This window comes from Branchiostoma belcheri, unplaced genomic scaffold, assembly GCF_001625305.1.
Source record: "Branchiostoma belcheri isolate BF01 breed outbred unplaced genomic scaffold, Haploidv18h27 scaffold105, whole genome shotgun sequence".
Classification (NCBI taxonomy): Eukaryota; Metazoa; Chordata; class Leptocardii; order Amphioxiformes; family Branchiostomatidae; genus Branchiostoma; species Branchiostoma belcheri.
Genome location: NW_017802436.1, coordinates 1,090,224 through 1,112,227, shown reverse-complemented (window position 1 = coordinate 1,112,227; position 22,004 = coordinate 1,090,224). Strand labels below are relative to the sequence as shown.

General features: G+C 41.2%; 1 protein-coding gene across 1 annotated transcript; it reads left to right on the top strand.

Annotated features, from left to right (window-relative positions):
- The first annotated feature begins 21 nt into the window (after positions 1-21).
- LOC109477781 lies at positions 22-17,261 on the top strand. The gene is made up of 27 exons (XM_019779172.1): positions 22-120; positions 250-317; positions 549-666; positions 1,105-1,185; positions 1,728-1,924; positions 2,391-2,552; positions 2,985-3,140; positions 3,633-3,766; positions 4,256-4,448; positions 4,935-5,189; positions 5,698-5,734; positions 6,033-6,157; positions 6,632-6,873; positions 7,221-7,344; positions 7,861-7,971; positions 8,558-8,749; positions 10,964-11,107; positions 11,706-11,736; positions 12,159-12,277; positions 12,749-13,014; positions 13,461-13,584; positions 13,953-14,072; positions 14,369-14,560; positions 14,929-15,069; positions 15,518-15,566; positions 15,908-15,988; positions 16,983-17,261. Exons 1-26 carry the CDS (start codon positions 90-92, stop codon positions 15,976-15,978), a joined length of 3,483 nt encoding a protein of 1,160 aa, XP_019634731.1. The 5' UTR covers positions 22-89; the 3' UTR covers positions 15,979-15,988; positions 16,983-17,261.
- The last annotated feature ends 4,743 nt before the right edge of the window (positions 17,262-22,004 follow it).

Genomic DNA, 22,004 nt, shown 5'->3' with positions numbered 1-22,004 from the left:
CCTGTTGTTTGGCTGTGCAGGACTCTGATGTGGTGTCTGAGGAGGTTGCTGAGTGCTGTGAGAAGTCTGGAGAGGAACGTCTGGAGTGTATGGAGAGCCTCAGGCCTAGGTCTGCTCCTTGTAAGTATACTTCTCAGTTAGATACACCCCTATGTTTTACGAACGATTTACTTTTAGTAAATACTTTGTAAACTAGTACGTAAAGTGCTAAATTGTTCTGTGACCAGTAAGTTTGTTTGGCATTCTTAGGTCATGGAAGAGAATGCTACCAGAAGGACAACAGTTACAACAAATGGCTGGCAACTGTACTGGGACGGGTAAAATCCTTACACACCCTTTCCACTAGAATAAACTGATACAACTGATGAGCACTCGCTATATATTTCGTGATCAGGTTTTTGACAGATGGTAACGAATTGCAACCTGCATGAAGGCAAAGCTGAAGTTTAGGTTTTTGTTTTTTGTAATACTCAATATATGTTTACAAATAGCTCTTTTAATATCCTGACGACTTATTTCATTTTATTGTACTTTATTTATTCAAAAAGGATGAAGACAGCAGTGAGTCTTCTGAAGAGTATTCTGATGAATCTTCTGAGGAATGGTCTAAGGAATGGTCTAGGGAATCGTCTGAGGAGTCTTCTGAGGAATCTTCTGAGGAATATGGTAACTTACATTATTGTCATCTTGAGTAGATAGTCCACTAACAACTTAGGGCAACACCCCTCTTCTTTCTTCTTAAACTTTGAGGCAGCCGCCTTTAACTAGCTGACGATTCTGCTGCCTTTTTGTGGCCGTGAATAATAGATTGGGTTCGCCAGGCTTCCACCCAGGAAAGTCGTGTAAAGTGCCTTTTCCGAGGGCACAATATCGGTGATATGGCAAGGTTCGAACCCGGGACCTCTTGATTCCAAGCCGAACACTCTGCCGTTACGCCACACGACTCCTCTGGTTAAGTATATACGATTCTGCTTGATGGACAATCTGGTAAAAAGCATTTTCGCGCCAGAAATCAGACTAGAAGTATCATTCTAACAACTCCTAAAGTGAGAATCTGATTGAGTCAGATTGGACGAACCCTACAACTGCTTTATTTCCAAACAGGACGTCATCATCATCGCGGTTCTCATGGACACCGTAGGCACGGTGGCCCACACAAGAAACATGGACATCATGGGAAACCTGGTAAATTTGCTTTATCCTTGTCTCGACTAATGTCTTACTTTAATTTCCTGTTTGGAAATTTTGTTTTCACTTATTTGAATATCTGACAACCCTCCAGTGTCACTGAAGAAAGGTAGTGGATGCTAACTGAAACGTCGGACCGTTTCCAAAATCATATCCAGTTGCTTGAATAACTACTTTTTGGTGTATCTTATTACCTGGATGTCTAACCTTTACTGACTATGCATGCTACCTGAAACGTCTGACCGTTTCCAAAATCATATCCGCAGTTTTTTGAGTAACTATTTCAGGCATATCTGATATAACCTTGATGTCTAAACTCCACCGACAAATATGGTCGCCCAGGGTTGCATGGTAACCATGACAACGACCATGACTACGTGTGGTCCGTGTACGGCCACGGCCTATCGAACCCTGTCGAGTCGTCTTTGTCTAAATGGCTAATGTCCAGTTGCTTGAGTAACTGTTTTTTGGTGTATCTTATTACCTGGATGTCTAACCTTTACTAACGCATGGTAAATATAATTATTATGGTCACCCAGGCTACCATGGTAAAGATGACAACGACCATGATGACATTTGGTCCGTGTACGGCCACGGCCCGTCCAACCCACTGGAGTCGGCGTACTTCATGGCGCCCCGTGGGACAGACGCTGTGGGCGTCAGAGTGGCCTGCGCCGTCCTACACATCAACCTGAAACAACAGGAGCAGGAGGAGAACCAGGAGGATAGCGACATGGTAAGTAAACAAGTATTGTATACTGAGTAGAATTTATATGGATGACATCCATGATGTCGAATGGCTGAAAGGCTAGTGGACACTGGAGTGGATGTCCAAACTTCAACATACACAGTGGAGTAGGGGATAGGAAACAAGGTTAAACATCTTTGTTGTGGGAACTCTCTTCTCTAAGCCCGGCTACGTATGCTACAGGGAAATAGGGTCGGTTTCCAAGAACAGTTTGGATATCATCCTACCTTAGTTAGACTTTGGTGTTGGTGCCGGGTGGCTAGGCTACTGGACATGGTACTGGAAACAGTACAACGATGCGCCCAGGTGTAGAAGGAGAGGGCTAGGCTCCACCTATCAGCTACAGTGCCTTAGACTCAGTGGTCTTCCTTAAATCGTGTTAATTTTTTCAGATGCATGGCAGATGTCAAAACCTAATTATAGACTCAGTGGTCCTCGAATATCTTCTTTTCAGATGTTTGGTGGGAAGTGGGGAGACAAGTGGGGAAAGATGTCCATGAAGCGTGAGGGCTGGGGTAGGAAAGCCCTGCCCAGCTGGAAGCCAGACAAGCAGCGCCTCGCCAAGCAGCGCGTGTCGGACCTGCAGAAGTGCTGCTCTGCCACCGGAGACGAACAGGTTTGTTTGTTCTTTTTGTGTTGATGGCCACTTCTTGGAGTAAGGCAATTCTATTTAGTGATAGTGATTCTATTAGTGATACGTACATCACTACAGTAACTGGAGTCGTCTCGGAATCTAAGATAATAGTTATACAATATTAATGAAACAAACACTCAGTCAAGTAAATTTTGAATAAAAAAACTTGAATCAGGTGAACACAAAAAACAGAGGATTAAAGCTAACAGTGATGAATTATACAACATGTATTATTTATCTTGTATATTTGATCGATTGATTTTCTGTTAGCCATAGAATCCCATTCAACTCAAATTCAAAGATACTTGAATGTACTTGCAGCAGTGGATTGTGTCTCGGACATGTTGCTTTTCAGCAGAGAATTAACCCAGTTGCTGGATCTATTCTATAGTGCTCTACCTTGTTGCCATGTAGGTGACTTGCTTTGACGAGATGCGTCGGACGAACATGGACCAGCAGTGCCACTTCTCCCTGCCCGGTGTGAGCTCCGTCCTGACGCCCTGCTGCCAGCTGTCCGGAGACGAGCGCCACTCCTGCATGGACCAGACTCGCTACGGCTTCGACATTCAGGTACGGGCACTTAGGGAGGGCCTGCAGGGGAGGGAGGGGGGTCCCCCGACGCTTTACGATAAATTCCATGTAGCTACAGCGCATTGAGTAGAATTAAAACGGCCGATTACGCTCTACGGAAAAGGGCTTGAGGGCCCCCACTTATGCCACACCGACTTCCGTGCGCGCATTGATTTTCGCCTGTTCTCAAAGAAAACAAGAAGTCCTCCGAGCGACAGTACAGAGCGGTAACTCTGTAGGGCGGCACACAGGCTACCAAAACTCCCCTACAAGGGACATTAATAATCGATTTTTGGAGCTGATCAACCTTTTCTTGCTCCATGATCTGACACCTCAGAGTGATGAAACATAGTACAATCGGTTTTCCAACATTGACATTGAAAATGAAATTATTCTCAATGCAAGTATGGTATATTACAGTTGGATCACTACAGATTGTCTAAAAGAAAGAATACCAAAGAATCCCACACTTACTTGTATTTTTTCTTACAGGTTCACAACAAGGACTACACCAAGAACACCAGCTTGGCGATGGACATCTGGCGCTTCATGCAGCTAAACATGATGTCACAGCGCCCCCCAGCATTTGATGAGCAAACTGCAGGCAGCTATTGCCAGAAAATCAAGTATGGCTATTCTTTTCAAATCCTCAGATGTGACACAGAGTACCAATTACAACATAGTGAATGCCTTAATTTGTTTTGCAAATGCTAACTTAAGTTTCCAGTTATGTTTACCGAAGAAAATCATTTTTTTGCTCTGTTTCCTCTTCTTCCGTTCCAAACACAAAAGGTCCAATGGGGAAAGAGCAGACCATATGCGAACATTATTCATGTTACCTCTAAAGCTTTAGTGTCTAGAACAGCGAGCAGATTATTATTGGACTGATCAGAGCACTTTGGACTAATGCCTCTGGCTGTTTACAGCCTAGAGGTACATATCCAATCTTTTGTCAAAAACTTCTTTGTTACATAGCGGATCATAATGACCCCCAGCGGGGGTCTTCACGCTTCGTTAAAAAAGGAAAAATCTCAAGATTTTTCCAAAGATCTCAATATTTTAGACAAAATCTTGAGAAATCTTGTTCTAGTTATTTGTTGTTTTTCCCCACGCAGACGTGACAGTGACTACCATGTAGAGGAGTCCGATGAGCAGCCTCTAGTGCGTCTGGACCCCAAATCGAGCGTCAGCCTGCTGGCCTATCAGCAGCAGCGATGCTGCCACATGGACGGCCAGGACGCTGTTGCGTGTCTGGCAGGCATCCGGGAGAGCAGGCTGAACCAGCTGTGTGTGGAGCATGAAAACGTGGTAAGTAGGGGTGGGTACCGGTTCGACCAAGAAGGGTCGAAAAAGGTAAGATGTCTAGATTTGAAGTACACAATGTATACTAAGAGACGATGCTGCCACAAAAATGGGCAGGACGCAGTTGCGTGTCTGGCAGGCATCAGGGAGAGGAGGCTGAACCAGCTGTGTGTGGAGCACGAAAACGTGGTAAGTAAGGATCATCAGCGTAATGATGTCAGAAAGGTTTGTCACTCTGTCTGCCTCTGAGTCAGTAGACTGACCCAGTGAGACTTTCACATGGCTTGTCATAATTATGACGTCAACACTAGGTCAAAGGTACTGTCATCTGTACTGTCAGCATAATGGTATCAGGAAAGTTTGTGTTGGCAGTTACATGTTTTTGGAGTTGATTTTTTTGTTGTTGTTGTTGTTTAAAAAATTGTTGAGCAGCTAGAGCTTTGGGCCACCACAAGTTACAACATTTCAAATTGAAATATTTCCCCATTATAGGATAGGTTGATGGATACCCTACTGGACGTGACTGAGGGCAACTACCTCCACAAGTACGCCCAGGAGGCTGTTGAATACATCAAGACCAAGGTTCCCGTTCACCGCTGTTGCCGCAGCAACCGGGAGAACCGCATGTCGTGCTTTGCGCAGGAGTGGCGCCCGTACAGCCCGGCCGTGGACACCCGCGACTTCAGCGCCGATCTGGGCTTCTATTCCAACCAGATGAACGAGTTCGCGAATGTTGCCTATCGCTGGGTGAGCATCATGACTGAACTTGTGACGATAGTCTTTTAAATTATATAGAAATGAGAGGCATTCCCTCTATACTTATGTAATAGATAAGTTCTCAAGCTTTAGACATTTAGATAAAATAGAAAAATTCGAATTCCTCATGAAACTTGACAAACCATGTATCATTAGCTCAATATGTTCGTACATCTTTGACTGCGTCAAGAAACGAGTAGATCACATTAGTATATATAGTATGTAAGTGTCATTGCTATATTCCTTTCCCTGTTTATCCACGGCCTGTACTTAGCTTGTTATAGCACAAACGTATAATAAAGGTCTTTCATTCATTTCAAAAGTTTAAAGTCCAGTAACCCCATCATAAGATCTGATAAAACTGAGTAACCTAACTCACTTACTCTCTTACGTAGCTACTGGCCGTAAGGGCATTTTGGCCGGCCACAAAAAGTTTCCACTTCAGTCTGCAGCTGTTATTTTCAATGAGAATGACACAACTTTAATTTCTGTATTGCAGATGATGAAGTGTCCAATGTTCAGGAAGATGATGATGGGTAAGTTCGGCATGGCTATTTCTTGTTCTCTTCTGGGCTGGCATCAGGTACTTGGTCATCAGTTTATTGGTCAGTTTGTACCTCATGCATAGTCTGGGCATTTGTCTGTCTTCACAGATTAATACACAATTTAATACACATAGAGAATTCTAGTGTGAATAATAGTGATGGATGCCACTCGAAATATCCGGAAGGACTTTCTGTATTTTAAAGTAGACAAAAGTAGAAAAATTGGCCATAAGATTTCACACTGTCTGTAATTTAACATAATGAATGTTGTTTATGCCTTATATGGAAGAACCCGTGACTGAGAAGTACCCAGGAGTCCACAAGAAGTTCTATCGTCATGGTGACGTCAGCTCCAGGAAGTTTGTGGTACCTCGTGGTGAAGACACCGAGCGCGTGGAGGAGGTCTGCAAAAAGGTACTTAAAGGCTTTTTTTAAGGCTTGAAAACCAGATTTTTCAAAGTCAATATTCTAGTTATTTACCAACAGTTGAAACAACACTGTCCCGATGTATACTGACATTGTTTCATGGAACAGAAATACTGATAAAAATTCTGACGAGAAACATTTTCTGGAAGGACCCTGGGCTGATATTTACCGGGGACTTATCTTGAGTCTTGTTTCTACATTTTTGTATGTCCAAAGTTTGAAATGCTGAATCAGAATCAGATTTAAAATTGCTAATGTGAGGCAGTATGTGTCACTATGATACAGATTGCCTTATTCGGAATATTTCCGGTTTTGCACGGTCTACGGTCTACACTCTACGTAGACCGGCCGATTATGCTCTACAGATAAGAACATGCCGGCCACCATAATAGTATAAGACAGTGTTCTTTTTTCAAAATAAATTGTTGACATGGTCTTATGCATTGTTCTACTGATATGCAGGTGTCGTGGCTGTCTGACAACCCCTCCCTGCCAATGCCATCCAACTACACGGTCAGCACGGAAGTAACTCAGCGCCGCGTGGAACAGCTTGGGGAGTGCTGCTCCTCCGAGGGAACGGACCGCGCCGAGTGCTTCGATTCCCTCCGCCAGAACAGCGCGGACGAGTTTTGTGAGAACCAGCCTGAGCTCAACCGCCATCTTATCCCCGAGCATCCGTGTTGCTCCGAGACTGGCAGCAACAGGTATGTTTTCATGTTGTACTTTACCAAAGGCAAATATGTTGTTTTTGCTCAGTTTCTTCTTCCACTTCTTCTTCTTTTCCAGTGACCTCTGACCTGAACCAATGTTGTGCCTCTCACCATGGTAACTGATGTAGGGTTACATCATGTTGCAATTTTATAGCAGGAGGGATTTAGACTCCTGTCTGACCATATATATGAATGTATTTGAGTAAGAATTAGCAGACCGGTCGGCTGTCACCATGGTTTTCTGGACCAGGTGGTGTTGGATTACATTATGTAGCAAGTGGCATGACAGAGTTGGAGGGTCTGGTTAATGAGTGAAATCAATGTATGAACTTGATTTCCAGGCTGATGTGCCTTGATATGGAGAAGTATGGATATGACGCGGACCGCCACACCACGGATTTCTCTGAGCAGCTGGACCAGTTTGCCTCCCAGAAATATGTAGTGAAGTCTCTCATTGATATCACGGTAAGAAACAGACATTCGAGTGAAGCCTGTAATAACTTAACTTTGATTTATTCATCAGTTTACAGGGCTCAAAATAAAAGTTTTATCTATATATTATGTAGGTTGTTTCCTTTTTAAAATAGTTTTCTTACTAATTAAATAAAATAGTATTAGATTACATAGTACTGTTCCAAATTCACACAGTTGGCAATGCAGAGGTTATCACATGTCAAGAATTTAGCCTTTAAACAGTTATACAATTAACTAAATTAAAGCATTTAATCTAAAATTCAGGACTCAATTTGTAAATGGCTATCAGTATCAGAATTTAAAAAAAAGAATGCAGAACTAAAACATTAATATTGCGGGAAACTGCAATATTGCCTCCCCTCAGTTTTAGGAAAGGAATACAGATTAAACTTTTCCTCCTCAACTTTATTCTGTGGTTGTATGAACCAAGCAGGTCATATATGGCCATACATATACATGTAATTACATGTACCTCAACCTTGTTTTTTCCTTCCTTTTACATCACAGAAGGCCGTAGGAAGCCGGAAGAACGCCAGTGAAACTAAGATGTACTGTGCCTGGAAGGGGAAGATGGCACAGAAATCCCAGAACTGGGTCAAGTGGGGAATCTACAGAGAGGTATATGTAATATTATTAAAGGGACTTAAATATAATATAAATACTTATTTTTTATGAATACTAAAATGTTGTAATTTTTTCATCATCATGTTAGAATTGTTATTATTCACTGTTTTATATTCATAATTCACTATCATTCGAGGGCTTCAATGGTCAATTAAACTTAGTGTATGGAACACTATTTTAGAGGTCACAGTGTACATGTTGAGTGGAATGGTTGCTTGGTTTGAATTGTAGGCTGGTTTTACCTATTTAGGGATGGCACCAAACGCATACAGGGACTAATCACATTGCTTGTTTGGGGGCTTTTTTAAATACTTCGAATATAAAATGACATCAGAAATGTTCAACGGAATGACTGTTAATGTGATTATTTATTGGGTAAAGTAGTTCTTTGCCACCATGAACCATTTTCATCTGCTATGCAATTGTATGTAACTAGTTACTGTGTTTAACAATCGTTTTGTATTTATGTTCTTGAGTAGAAGGCTTCATATGATATTATAAACAATTTCCTTTTTGCCTGATACTCGTTAAATACATGTAAATAAAAACAAAATTATAACCTGGCGGTGTGTATTTGCAGATGAGTGATATCTATGCCAGGAAGGGTGAGTGTTGCCAGCAGGCGACAGTCGGTGACCAGCAGCAGTGCCTGAGCGGCGTGTTCGAGACCCGCGTGGATGACTTCTGCTCCTGGCTGGACAAGACCGCGGAACAGGCCACAAGTTACGTGGAGGGCGTTGCCCTGACTCAGCCGGATCATGTGTGCTGCGGGGTGAGTCTATTGCCATTAGTTACTGTAATTCACTTCATGTTCACGTCTGCAAACGTTCTCGGTCTAAGTAAAATGGACATGTTCACGGAACTATTCACGGTTGCGACAGGTGCAGGAAAAAGAAAGTCCAGGAATTATTTGTTTACGGTAATGATAAGTTCACGGTGCAGAAGTGACAGTGAAAACAGTGAACATAACAGTAAAGTGAAAAAATCAGGAATTACAGAATGTTTACGTTGAAGTTCGCAGGAGAAATTGTATTTTACGTGACGGTATTCACACGAGACTTTACTGATACGTGACGTGAGCAATTGATCAAAAGTGCCAGCGAGTGAAGGCCTTAATACCTCTTGAAAAGTAGTCCTGTTCAGTGTCCAGTATTCTAGCTTTGTCCAAAGAGACGGTATGTCCCGGTGATTCCATGTGGATCTGTTGAGAAACTTCAGATGATAGCGAGCTGGGGCGTTAATGTGTTTAAGAAATCAGGTCCTCAGTGAACGATAGTCGTTTTTTTTTTACTCCGTGAAGGAGGTCAGGACCTCCGGACGGAGTGTTGTAATCGGCTGATTTTTCATGTTCGCAGTCAAAACACTGGGTTCTCTTTGTGTAATCGGCACGCAATTTTATACGCCGTCTGCGGGCATGCCCGTGTTGATGCACGAATGTGTATTTTTGCCGTTGCTGCTTTCGCGGTCAATGTAATATCGCAGACGCACCCCTACAATTACGAGGCGAATTGGAATGGTCCAGAAAAACGCGTTGTTTGGAATAGCAGTCATGCAAAAAAAGTTCATGCAGATACGGGGTGGTTTTTATAAGTGGTTCCAGATGTTTTTGCCCATGGTTAAGAGATGCCAAGTTTTTTGGAAGATGTTCGCAGCCAAAACGCATTATTCCGTACGTCGCATTTCTGTGTAATTTCGCATGTGGTGTTGCATTATGTCCGGGATGATGCACGTCTTTTTATTTTTACCGTAGCTGTTTTGATATTGGAGTAAATGCATATTTTAGAAACATCCCTACTTTTACAATCCTGTGGAATAGGCCGTAGGTTTAGGCAGTTGTCTGGTAGCAGAGGTACTCATAAGCAGATATCCTGGTTATCTGGCCGCCGGTAGTAACACTCGCGGTGCTTACCGCAACTGTTGCTGGAATTCCAGGCGCGCTTAATTAGGTACAGGCACGGTAAGACGGTTGGGCCTGTCTTTGTTACTAGACACGACCATGATAGTCCGATCTTTATATGAATGCAATGATTGTGTGTGTGTAATTAAAATGAACTTCGAACTTGAAGCACAGTATCTTTACACGCCCTGGGAGCAGTAATGGTAGTAGAATGGTTTATAATGACATGTCGCCATCTATATCACAACAGTGGCAGCCCGCAGGCTGAATTGATGATGTGATATTACACAGATTGACTGCACAAGAGCATTATATACATAACCTAAAATCGAGAGTCATTACATACACAACGATCGAAACAATTATAAAATAAGTATACATTAAAATCGGATAAAAATACATGTTATTTATCATATAGGGCAATATAAAAACAATTAAAATGGAATTACGTATTCAGTAAACGAACCATGTGCGGTACAGCACTCATTCTATAACGTTCGGTTCGACACTTGAGAATGTCCAGATTACCAGCAGAACGAGTCTGTCGGCAAGTAATGTTCATTCTTGTAGGCGGTAGTAGGTGGCGGTATTGTTCAGACACAAGGAGTGATTTCGCAAACTTTAAAGTCAAGTTCGATCGTCTGGAGTGCAGAGATGGCAAACCGAGGTGTAAGCATGCTTCGGAGTAACGGGTGTAGTCATGTCCCATAATGATGCGGACCGCCCTACGCTGGATTCTCTCAATCTTATTGTTCAGCAGTGTTGTTAATCCCGGGTGCCCGACAGGGGCTGCGTACTCGGTAATGGGTCTTATGTAAGAAATGTACACAGTGACAAGGTCATCCTTTGCGATATGGAAATGCTTCAGTCTACGTAACAGGAAAAGTCGCTGACTAGCTTTGTTGTAGACGAAGTTGACAATGGATTTAGCTCTTTGTATGTTTTATGCTTGTGACGCGCCCTCATTGTATTAACCGTTGCCTAATTATAATGTCTGCACAGTAGGTCTGGCGTTGACGCTTGGGATTTTGTTGAAATATATAAAACTTCACGGAGGATTGTCACCTATGGCTTCTTGTTTTATTTCAGATGGAGGGCCGTAGCCGGTACGACTGTTTCGGGCAGGTGACCAGTGGTGGGTACAGCCCGTATGTTGACTCCCGTGACTTCACAGACATCATCCAAACCTACCAGGAGCAGTACAACAACTTCCTCAAGATAAGGGAAGTCCAGGTTAGAAAATACATTTGCAATGCTTTACATTTGGAACCGCATATTTCCCTATGATGTAACAATGCCTAGTATGTATGTCACAATTACACTACGTCCTGGAATGTATTGTAAACAGAAAAATCTAGCTTAAGTGCACTATGAACTATGTAACACCTTTAGTGCACTATGCACCAAGTAACATCTAGTGTCAGTGCACAGTAAACCAGTAAGAATTGCCCTGATGAAGATGACAGAAGATCATCGAAACGTTGGCTTGAAAAAATAAATTGTTGTGATAGAAAGAACTTTGCTATTCAGTCGTTAACCAACCTGATGAAATTATTTACGGAGGTTAGAAAATAGTTTTCAGGGTCACGTTTAAATTTAACAATTTTACAGCTATAGGACCTGGTATACTAAAAATAAGCAAAAAGCAAACAAGTTCACAAGAAAACTGTTACTCAAGAAACTGTATATTTTTAAACAGTCAAGTAGCGTCAAATATACAACCGTGTAGCTACCTTTTGTCAGTGCATAAATAACAGTTAGTCAATTAAACGGTTGTTGTATTCCTATTGTCTTCCTTTACCAACCAATTGATAAATTAATTTTCTTACAGATTCCAGTGAGGCCACAACCTCATACCCCAAGTAAGTTTTCCTTTTCATTTTAACATACCACAGTGTTAGGCATTTTTGTTACTATTAGCAGCAGTCTTGATGACAAACCATGTTCCTGCAAAGAAAAGAAAAAAAAACAAACAAGCCGTTAGTAGGGCCAAAATCTATTCATTTCTAGGTCTCATCAAGACCTAGCTACCCACCTACAAACTTTTATGACAATCCGTCGAACGCTTCTTGAGTTATCGTGCTAGACCACATACAAACACACGCATACATACGTACATACATACACACAGACACTATTAAAACATAATATTTTTGGCGAAGATGACAAAAACAAAAGCCATTTTTTGTAATATACAGAAACTGAGTATTTTTAGCAGTCTTTTCTTAAAATCAATTGAATAAGCAGACAAGTTCAGACTGTTGTCTGTTGTTGTAATGTACAGAAAATGATGAGAAGAGGAAGCCCCAATGGTGGGAAAAGCTGGTGGATGTGCGCTCTCCCAAGTTTGTCGCTCCACGTGGGGAGGATGAAGATATGGTTCAGGCTATCTGTCAAAAGCTGGTAGGTTTGAGCAATCAAATTTTTGTCCAATGGTTAGCGACTCTGCCTCTGGATCAATATGTTTGAGTTCGAATCCCAACTGTTGTCGCTCACCTGACATGCATGCTACTGTAACTGTTTGCAGTCCTTAAATGTGCTTGCCAAAAGCTTTAGGGGAATATCCACAATACAGTGAACCAGTAAATATTTTACATAGCAGGACATTGGAAGAGAGTAGCTCTTCAGTTAAGGCGCGGTCACATTTCCCAACCCGGGGCCCGACCGGGCAGTCGTATGGAACGAAAATTATGATATAAGACAGTAAAACATTAAAAAAAGTTTAAGAAAATTAACCACGAACACTATTTGTATACTCTTAATACAAATCGTTTATTTTTCGTTCACGCAAACAACCCGGCCGGGCCCCGGCTTGGAAATGTGACCGTGCCCTTACCTGGGTTGAGATCACTTTAAAATTTCCTTTTTTTTCAGGAGAAACCATCAAGGCGGTCTGGCCCACCATCAAAGGCACGTGGGTTCCTCAGCTCCCTGTTCGGACCTAGGGAAGACATGAAGGAGATTATAGAGAATCGTGTGGCAGACTTCCAGCAGTGCTGCAGCATTGACACAGACGATATCGCTGCGTGCTTCGACGGCCTTCGTCAGGTCACAGTGGACCAACACTGCGACATGGAACAGAACGCCCCACACCAGGAACTAGACCTCTCACACCCTTGCTGCGAGGTGACTCATGGAAGGTAAGCCTTGCTTCTTATGTTTGTTTGTTCCGAGGAATATGTTATGCGGGTAGACTATTTTGCCTCCACTTTGTTGAGATCAGTGTTCAGCACCAAGGAAAGGCATGACATTCTTATTCATTGGTAGAAATCATTCAGAAACAATTTCGTTAAACACGTTTCATGTTCAGCCAGTTTTCAGTTGGTCATATATGTGTTAAAGAGTTCATTAATGATGCTGAAGAAGAGAGGTAGATGTCACTTGAAACGTCCGAAAATTATCTCCATAATCTATCCAGTAGTAGAGTTATAATTTCCTATGAGCAAAGTTGAACTTGTTTCATGTTTCAGACTGCAGTACAAATGCACTGTTGCATACTGTGCCTGTTGAGATGGTGTTCAGCACCAAGGACAGGCATGGCCTTTTTTTGTTGGTAAAATTTTGTTTAACTTGTTTCCTGTTCCAGACTGGAGTGCCTTGACCAGCAGATGTATGGGTACAACCCAGAGGTTCATGTTGTCGACTTCTCCGACCAACTGCACGAGTTTCACTCGGCCATGTACAAAATGAAGTCCATGGGCAACAAATGGGTAAGTATTGCGAAGCAGCAAACCTTTATTCATCAAACTTTATACTATGTCTTGCAAACTCATGTCAAATAACAAATTTCTAGGCAAAAAAAGATAATGGTAAATACAAGGGTACAAAGATGTCAGAATCTTGTCTATTTCTGATGATTTTACATATATTATAATAGGGAATTATTCTTTTTTTTAGCTTTGGTGACAGTGGCGTGTGTTTTAAAAGGTCTTGGTTTTAAAAGGATAAACAGCTTTAAAAAAACTGGCCAGAAGATGAGCACTTGCTTCTGTTTGAAATTCATGTTTTTTTTTTCAATCCAGCTCGTTTCCAGTGATCACTATACATTCTAATCATTTCTTTTTCTTCCCGTTGGTAGCTGACCCGTTTTGCCGAGCACAAGAGTGAAGAAAAAATCTGTGAGTACAAGTCCAGAATGGATCAGCTGAAGGATGATTGGGTGAAGAAGATGCCCAGATGGGGACTCTGGCAGCAGAAGGTAACAGACTACTTTCAGAGAGAGAGATACAGAGAGGGAGAGAATTTTGGTTCATTTAGCCAGGAATTAGTTTATTGAATGGCGCAGAGAGCCGATCTTACTAACAATGCAGTGACTGGGAAATGGTTTGGGATTTTGGGACTTGGTGCAATTGACAGGAGTGTGCAAAACAACTGTTGTGCAGTACATTGACTCCTAATGTAAGATCTGAAAGTTGACTTCGAAAATCCATCATGGCTACCCCAAAATTTCATCAGATGCGCAAAAACACAGTCTCTATAATCATGTGTTCTCAGGACGATAAGTGGGGTGAGAGTGTAGCGTGCTGCGGCCTGTCCACCTCCGAGGAGAGACAGGAGTGTCTGGACCGTCTCCGTACGGAGAGGAACGACGACTACTGTCAGCGCCAGCAGGACAGCAGCGGGGACCAGGAGGGGACCAAGATCGACCGGATCGTCAACAACCAGCCACAGCACCCCTGTTGTCAGGTACGTTTATTTATCTATTTATTTATTCTTTATTTCAGGTAAAAAAAAGTACCCATAAAATACATCTTAAAATGATATAAAACTCTGGGTCCAAAGACATACAAACAATACAGATAAACTAGTTGCATATTTATTTATTAAGATTTACAGAATAAAATTCTGAGGGGAGACTGCAACAAGAACAGTATGTTCATCCCCAGAAACACTCCCATAGAAACACATAAAGAGACATGAAAAGTTAAAAGATATGTAAATAGTTGTGAGTGAAGCAAAATATAACTTAATCTAATAACAAGCCGTATGGTAATAGCCAAATCAAAACCATTTTACAATTTCTTATCTTATATCTTATCACTATTATAATGCAGGAAGAGGGAGACCAGCGCTCGGACTGTTTTGACCAGGAAGTGAACAAGTACACCCCAGACAAGCACGGCCAGGACTTCACGTCCACAATTGAGCAGTACGAAACGGACTTCCAGACCTACCTGGACGATAGCAACATCAAGGTATCATCATAAAACAAGTTTAAACTGTAATGGCCAACTGAAAAAAATGTGCACTCACCTAAATTATGAGCAATCACGAAGTAGTGGATTGTTCATTCTTTGGCAAAGACTGAAGTTGTACAGTCGAAAATTTGGGTGAGACCAATTGTTTTTTTTTTGTTTCCATTACAGTTTAAACTTTTTTTTTTTCATACATCAAGGTATCTTATCGTCTTTAACTCCAAGCCCAATATACTGCTATACCAATATTCAGGTAACTCTGTATATAACTCCATCAAATTATATTACTTAGATGAAGTTAGACATCCAGGTAATTTTAAAATCTATCTGGTTGCTTGAATAACCTTTTTGTGTATGGTTTTTCTAGGGTGAGAGAAATGAACTGATTTTAAAGTAATACATAGAACAATATTGGAACTATCCCAAATTTTCATTCTTTCGTTCACAGCTGCCTCCGTGGATGGCAGGAAGAGATGAAGACTCTGAGGAGGACAGCGGTAAGTTAGCGATGTCTAATTCATGTTGAAACTTTACTATACATACAGTATGGTAAATTGTATTTTGTGTCTTCTTTCAATTTCTTTTAACCCTGGAAGAAGTACAGCTAAAAGAAAACGCATTCAATCATTTCTAACCTCTTCCAAATTTAACTTGCATGCTAGATAATTTGTGAATTTGCACAGTGGGTCATAATGACTCCATGTGTTTTGTAGCCAGTTGAATCATGAATATTCACACGTTGTCAAAATAAAAAAAAAAATTTCCACAAATTCTGAGACTCTGTGCTAAGTCTTGCCACGATGTTCTGAATAAATTGTGAACACCGTCGCAAACTCAGGTGAACGCTGGGGGCGCCGCGGGCATGGCGGGCCCAGAGCTCGCGGCCGCGGTTGGCACAGGAGGCACTAGGCATAAACAGGTACGTAAACATAGCCTTTACCAGGCTTGGGGAGGCGGCTGGAAAGAGTAGAAATCAACCAAATAGAGAGATTAGCATGCCAAGAGAGTTTGTCCGTTGATAGAACAGTTCGCCGCACCCAACGGCCAAACTCCCTTGGCATGCTTATCCCTCTATTTGGCCGATTTCTACTCTTTCCAGCCGCCTCCCAAGCCTGGTAGAGGCTAACGTAAACAAGCAACTCTTCAGTTCAGGGCTTCATCAGCCAGCACCCGTTTCTTTCGTCAATTGCAGGAACCGTGTGGCGTGTCACGGTAAAAATCTTAAGCCAATCTGTCAACCTTGATGGACAAAATTAGATAGAATTATAAAAACATCCAAATGGCCACTAAGAACCACTCTCAACCCCATGATTTGCCTCTTTTCAAGCCTTTAAAATTGCATTTTCAAAAGCTTGAAAATACTAAATCACCCCCCCCCCTAGATTGTGAGCACTCTCCCCCAGGTCCAATCATGAACCTGGGCTGACAGAAAACAAAATTCGAGCTGGCTAGAGCCCTACTTCAGTTATTGCTCTCCCATTCTAGCCAATAACTTCATAATGCTTTATCTGATCAATATTTTCATTAATTACATATGGGGGAAATAAATATGCGTAAATCGACCCATTGGGAGTAAACCGATAATACATATTTGGATAATTAATTGTTTTGGCATTACACATAATTATACATTACCCTTAGGACAATGATACATAATTATACATAACCATTATCATTATACATAATTATTCATAACCATGGCTATTGCACATAATTTTCATAACCCTTGAGATCATAATACATAATTATATATAACCCTTGTAATTATACATGATCATACAGCCATACACAACTGTTACAAATAAAGATATTTGAATAAATTACAATTTTCTGTATTTCATAGATCATATTTATTTCATATACACTGGATATTTCTTATAATTGAAATCTTAAAGGGCTGTTTATTTTCACAGATTTGCCAGAGGGAATCGAAGACATCATAGTCTTATAAAATGCATTTTCAAATATTCAAATATTAATAACAATGTAGATAACTGTAGTTTAAAACACGTTAAATTTGGCATACCTTTAGTGACAATACATTAACTGCACCAGCATGTGTTTGTAAATTCTAAGGTTTACAATTCTTTGTATGTTTGTGCCGTTAGTACTTTTCTTGTTTCATTTTCTGTATTTCTGATTTGTTTTGTACCTTTAGTTGTTGTATGTGATTATAATAAATTCTTTTGCATCGACTTTTAATGTTCTTATTTTTTTGTCCTTGTGTATTTTACTACTGTCCTGCCTTAAGTGGCTCTACATGTAGCCAGTTCCTTACTGGACCAGCCTTCTTTGTCAAGAAAGTCTGTCATTGGGTGTAGAATATGATCTACTGATATAGATGATGATATAGTATATGCAAATGAGGATCGTGTGGGATCGCGTGGCGTAATTGACAGAGCGTTCAGCTCGGAACCAGGAGGTCCCGAGTTTGAATCCTGCCATGCCACCGATCGTCATGCCACCGATCTTAAGAAGGGCACACTATACACGAATTTCCTCACTTAACTGAACATAAGCAAATCTATTGTCGGTTCATGCGTTTGTCCTATATGTGTTGGTGGCAGCATAAAAAAACTTGAGGGTCTTGTGATAACTATTGGAACATAAAAAGGGGTTGAATAATTATCAATGACAAACATAATTTCTCAGCCATTAGTTTAATATCATTTGGCGAAGGTATGAGGTCGATCGTGGGACTGTAACTTTAATTGACATGCCTTCGCTTCACCATATCTTTGGTATCAGTTGTGAGGTTGATTGTGCGGTTACCTTATCAAAGTTGTGGAACATGTACGCCAACACCCTGCCTGCCGATACGCGTCCAAACTACCCACTACAGCATTGTTTGCACGGTGCGGCGCGTTTCCGTCTCGTAAACGCCGACCGTTAGCATTTGAAACGGTCGATGCCATATCACTGAATCGCTTTTTGAAAGGGACTAAACATTTTAAACGTAGAAAAAAACACGTCCATTCCAATCCCAAATGTGCTTATTGGGATTTTTCACAAAGTGAAAGGGAAGGCAAAACAGGTGCATACGCACCTTTTCAAGTTGCCCTCCCCCATACAAAAAACACAAACTGTCATGTACAACAACAAAATGTACATAGTCAAAGACAGCAATATATGAAAATACACAGAATAAGCAATAAATAAAGCAAGCATAATTCAAATGTATCTAAAAATATGTGGGAATAAATCATGTTGAAGCAAGAACACTTGCGATGGCATCGTGTTAAAAATAGTAACGTTACGATTTGAAAAAGACAGGTCTTGTCGATTCCTGCCTTTAGAAATCTACGATTAAAAAAAAATCGTACTACAGCACGACGACCTACGGATTACCCCCGGCATAAGTGTCAGAGGAGTGCGGTTTCTCACGACCACATTCCATCGGGATGTCGTAACTTTACTCTCCTTATCGAACCAAATACTCCACATCTCCTTGTGTTTAACATCAAACACCCTCAGCCGAGCACAGTTTCCGAACCAACGGAACTACAACAGCGGCCACTCGCGTAATTTCCTTCATAGGCGTGGCAGTGGAAAAGTTGAAGGAGGCCTGAGGGGGAAACACCGACGCTTGAAATGTGCAAAGTCATTCTCCAAATTTCAAGGGAACTACAGTCAACCCAGTATACGTACTAGTAACTACCTTTGCCTATTTCCTAAGGCCTATTCTGGGCCACTTTGCCATTGTAGATAGCACTTTTTGGTGATCCCTTAGATTATATTTTCCGATTTTACCGAAACATTACGAATCCTGTCGGCAATGACCATAATAAATATGTAGCTGTTCACACGTACTAGATTCCTGTCGATGTAATAAATGTAGTAAAGTACGTGAGTTTATGGGCTCTTAAAACCACCAAAAATATACTCAAAGATAAAGAGACATCAGCCACTATAATGGCGAGACATGTTCCAAAGCTCCTACTCTTGCCAAAAATAAGCCAGGAGATAAAGTCCAGGCAAACACTGTAAATGACTTAACACAACTGTAAACATCTAACTCTTCAGCAGCGCACCAGCTGTCATTTATAGTGTAGTAAATTCCCTTTTGAGTTTACGGAACACCTTACCGTCAACTATAAGAGAAAGGTTTAATCAGACACTGTATAGATGTCGAGGTGGAGTCACACGTGATTTTTACACACTTTTATACAGAGTTAATACAGAATACGTCGGTCACTTTGTGATCTTTATACATCAAGTCTATGCGTCTATATTACCCTTTACCGCTTAAATAAGACAGAGGGGTAAATGAAAGCATGGATAATGCACTGTTATATAATCATGATTGCAGGTTAAACACCAAAGTGACCGCTTTGGATTCGTGGTGCTCAAATCGATGTTTATAGAATGATGTAGTTACGCCCTTAGGTCAACAGGCGGTGCTTTGCACTATAGTGAAGGGTTATACAATACAGAACCGTATGACTTATTTTACAGTTTTCCTGCTTGGTTGCTTAACATGACACCCACGTCTTACGGTAAGTTCAAGCTGCGTAAGATCAGACTGTACAAGGTTCAATCCGTTCACACGTTATATCTTTTCGATAAGTGCTGCGGGCTCTTTAAAGTGTTCAAAGTGTGGTTTTCCACATACACGGGGCCTCTGGCATGACATTCAACCCACTAGTGTTTCAGATACCATTTTGCTGTCAGTCGAGTGAGGAAATAGGTGTAAAGTGCCGTTCTCAAGGGCCCAACACTAGAGACTGGTAAGGATTGGAGCCAAGAACCTTCACATTCTAAATCTTCAAGGCCACTTTGCCAACAGTTTATTTTTAGGAGGGTGAGCAAGCCCATAAACTAACAGATTACGAGATGTTTACAGCTAACTGCACATTTACTTAGGCACTTTGTAAACTTTGTACGTAAAGTCCATAAATTTCTGTGTACTGCTAAAAATATGCCATGTGATAAAACTCTGCTAAAAATAAACCATGTTGTAAAGTTAAGTCTGCCCTGGTCTGCTACAACTGTCGATGACATAATAAGATTATATGTTTCAAAGGGCACGTTGGTTGGTTACGCAATGAAGGACAGTTTTGATTGTGTAACTCTTGACGAATTCTTTATTAAAGTGATACACCTTGAAAAATACTTGGCTTCCATGCTTTAAAGCTGTAAATCGATTAGTTTTTTTTTTTGCAAGATCAAGTAAACACCCGATGTATACTGAAATTGCAGAACATTTTTATACTACGGATCACGTTGCTATGAACGTGAGAACGCTAGTTATATAACAAGTAGTAGATAGCAACATATGATTATGTCAGGTAACATGTCCGTGTCATTAAAACGTAAGTATATTCAAACATATACGTTTACTAAGTATTCAACCACCGAAGTCCTGTTTAGATAAAAAAAATCCAGCCTGCAAAAAGGATAGCACATCAAGTTCCCTGAGCACGCGGCCGTGAACGTGCTTTAAATGACGCCATGTGATGCAGTGATTGAAGTGTTCAAAGTTCAGCTGATATTATAAGTAAACAAACTAAGGATTACTTTGGCACAAGTTCAACAACCCAAGTAAAGTCCAACTACTACCAAACTTCATCATGAGTACGCATTTCTCAGTGCACGTGGCCATGAACGTGCGGCCTCATGTGGCGCTTGAGTAAAATACATTTACCTTTTTCTTTGTCTACCAAATAGCAACGAATACTATTTTTTCGAACGTCATAAAATCTATGGCTTATTTACTTATTATGAAAAGCGATTTGGGCGGCTGCCTATGGATTACGTAGACCCATGTAAAATCCTAGCCTAGATGGCAGACCAGTCTACAGTAGACTTAACTGCCAAAGAGAAGATGGCAGACCCATAGCACACTATAGTAGTATCAAAGTTATCCAGTGTGCAGGATAGACTTTGAGGCTAGTGTGCTATACGTCTGGCATCCAGACTAGTAAGATCATTTTTCATTTATACGTAAAATCTGTAAGTTTATGCTTGATTACTCCTTACGAAAAAGGTCAGGGGGGGCTCCTGGCAACGGCTCTACGCTGAATTCGATTACGCTTTACGATAAATTCCAAGTGGCTACAACGCATTACGTAGAATTAAAACGGCAAATACGCTCTACGCAAATTGTACTAATTACGCTCTACATTGAATTAGAGCGGTCCGTGTACGCTCTACATAGAATTAAAACGGCCCATTACGCTCTACGGAAAAGGGCATGCGGGCCCTCCTATACGAACCGACCGAAGACTCAGGTGGTCAAAGTCCAGGCGATATGTCAGGCACTAATCACTATTAAATGCACTGTGACATGTGTTAACGGCGGTTTGTACTGGTGACAAGTGGGTTAAAAATACCTATATATGGTAACATCCTCGTCAGCACTGCGACATGTGTTTAAGACATCCAGTGAAGCTTTTAGGGCTTGGAAATCAGTTTTCAAAGCCAATATTCTAGTTGAAACCACACCATTCCAATGTACATTGACCCTCATGGAGCAAAAATTCCCGCAATTCTGACGGAAAATGGTTACTGAATGGTTACCTGGGCTGATCTTAGGGCACCAGTCAGAAAAAGAAGTACTCACCTTGGGGCTTGTTTCTGTAGTTTTAAATGCCCAATGAAATTCTGATTCAACTGTGGTAATGTGAAGCAGTATGTGTCAATATCACAAAGATTACCTTATTCAGAATACATCCAGTTTTGTAGCCTGGGAGCCAAACCCATAGCACATCATCATCACTGAGATATTTTGTGCCCAGTGTGCTATGGGTTTGGCACCCAGGATACCAGTTTTGCTGCCCTGAAATCGCAATGTTTGTACCGGTGACAAGCAGGTTAAAAATAGTAACATCTTCGCCATGATGGATTGTAGCTAAGGGAACACCCATCGGTTCCAGTCTAGATTTAGCGTTTTTCTCATCTGGTTTTACTTCGTACCAATTCCTGATCAGTCACTT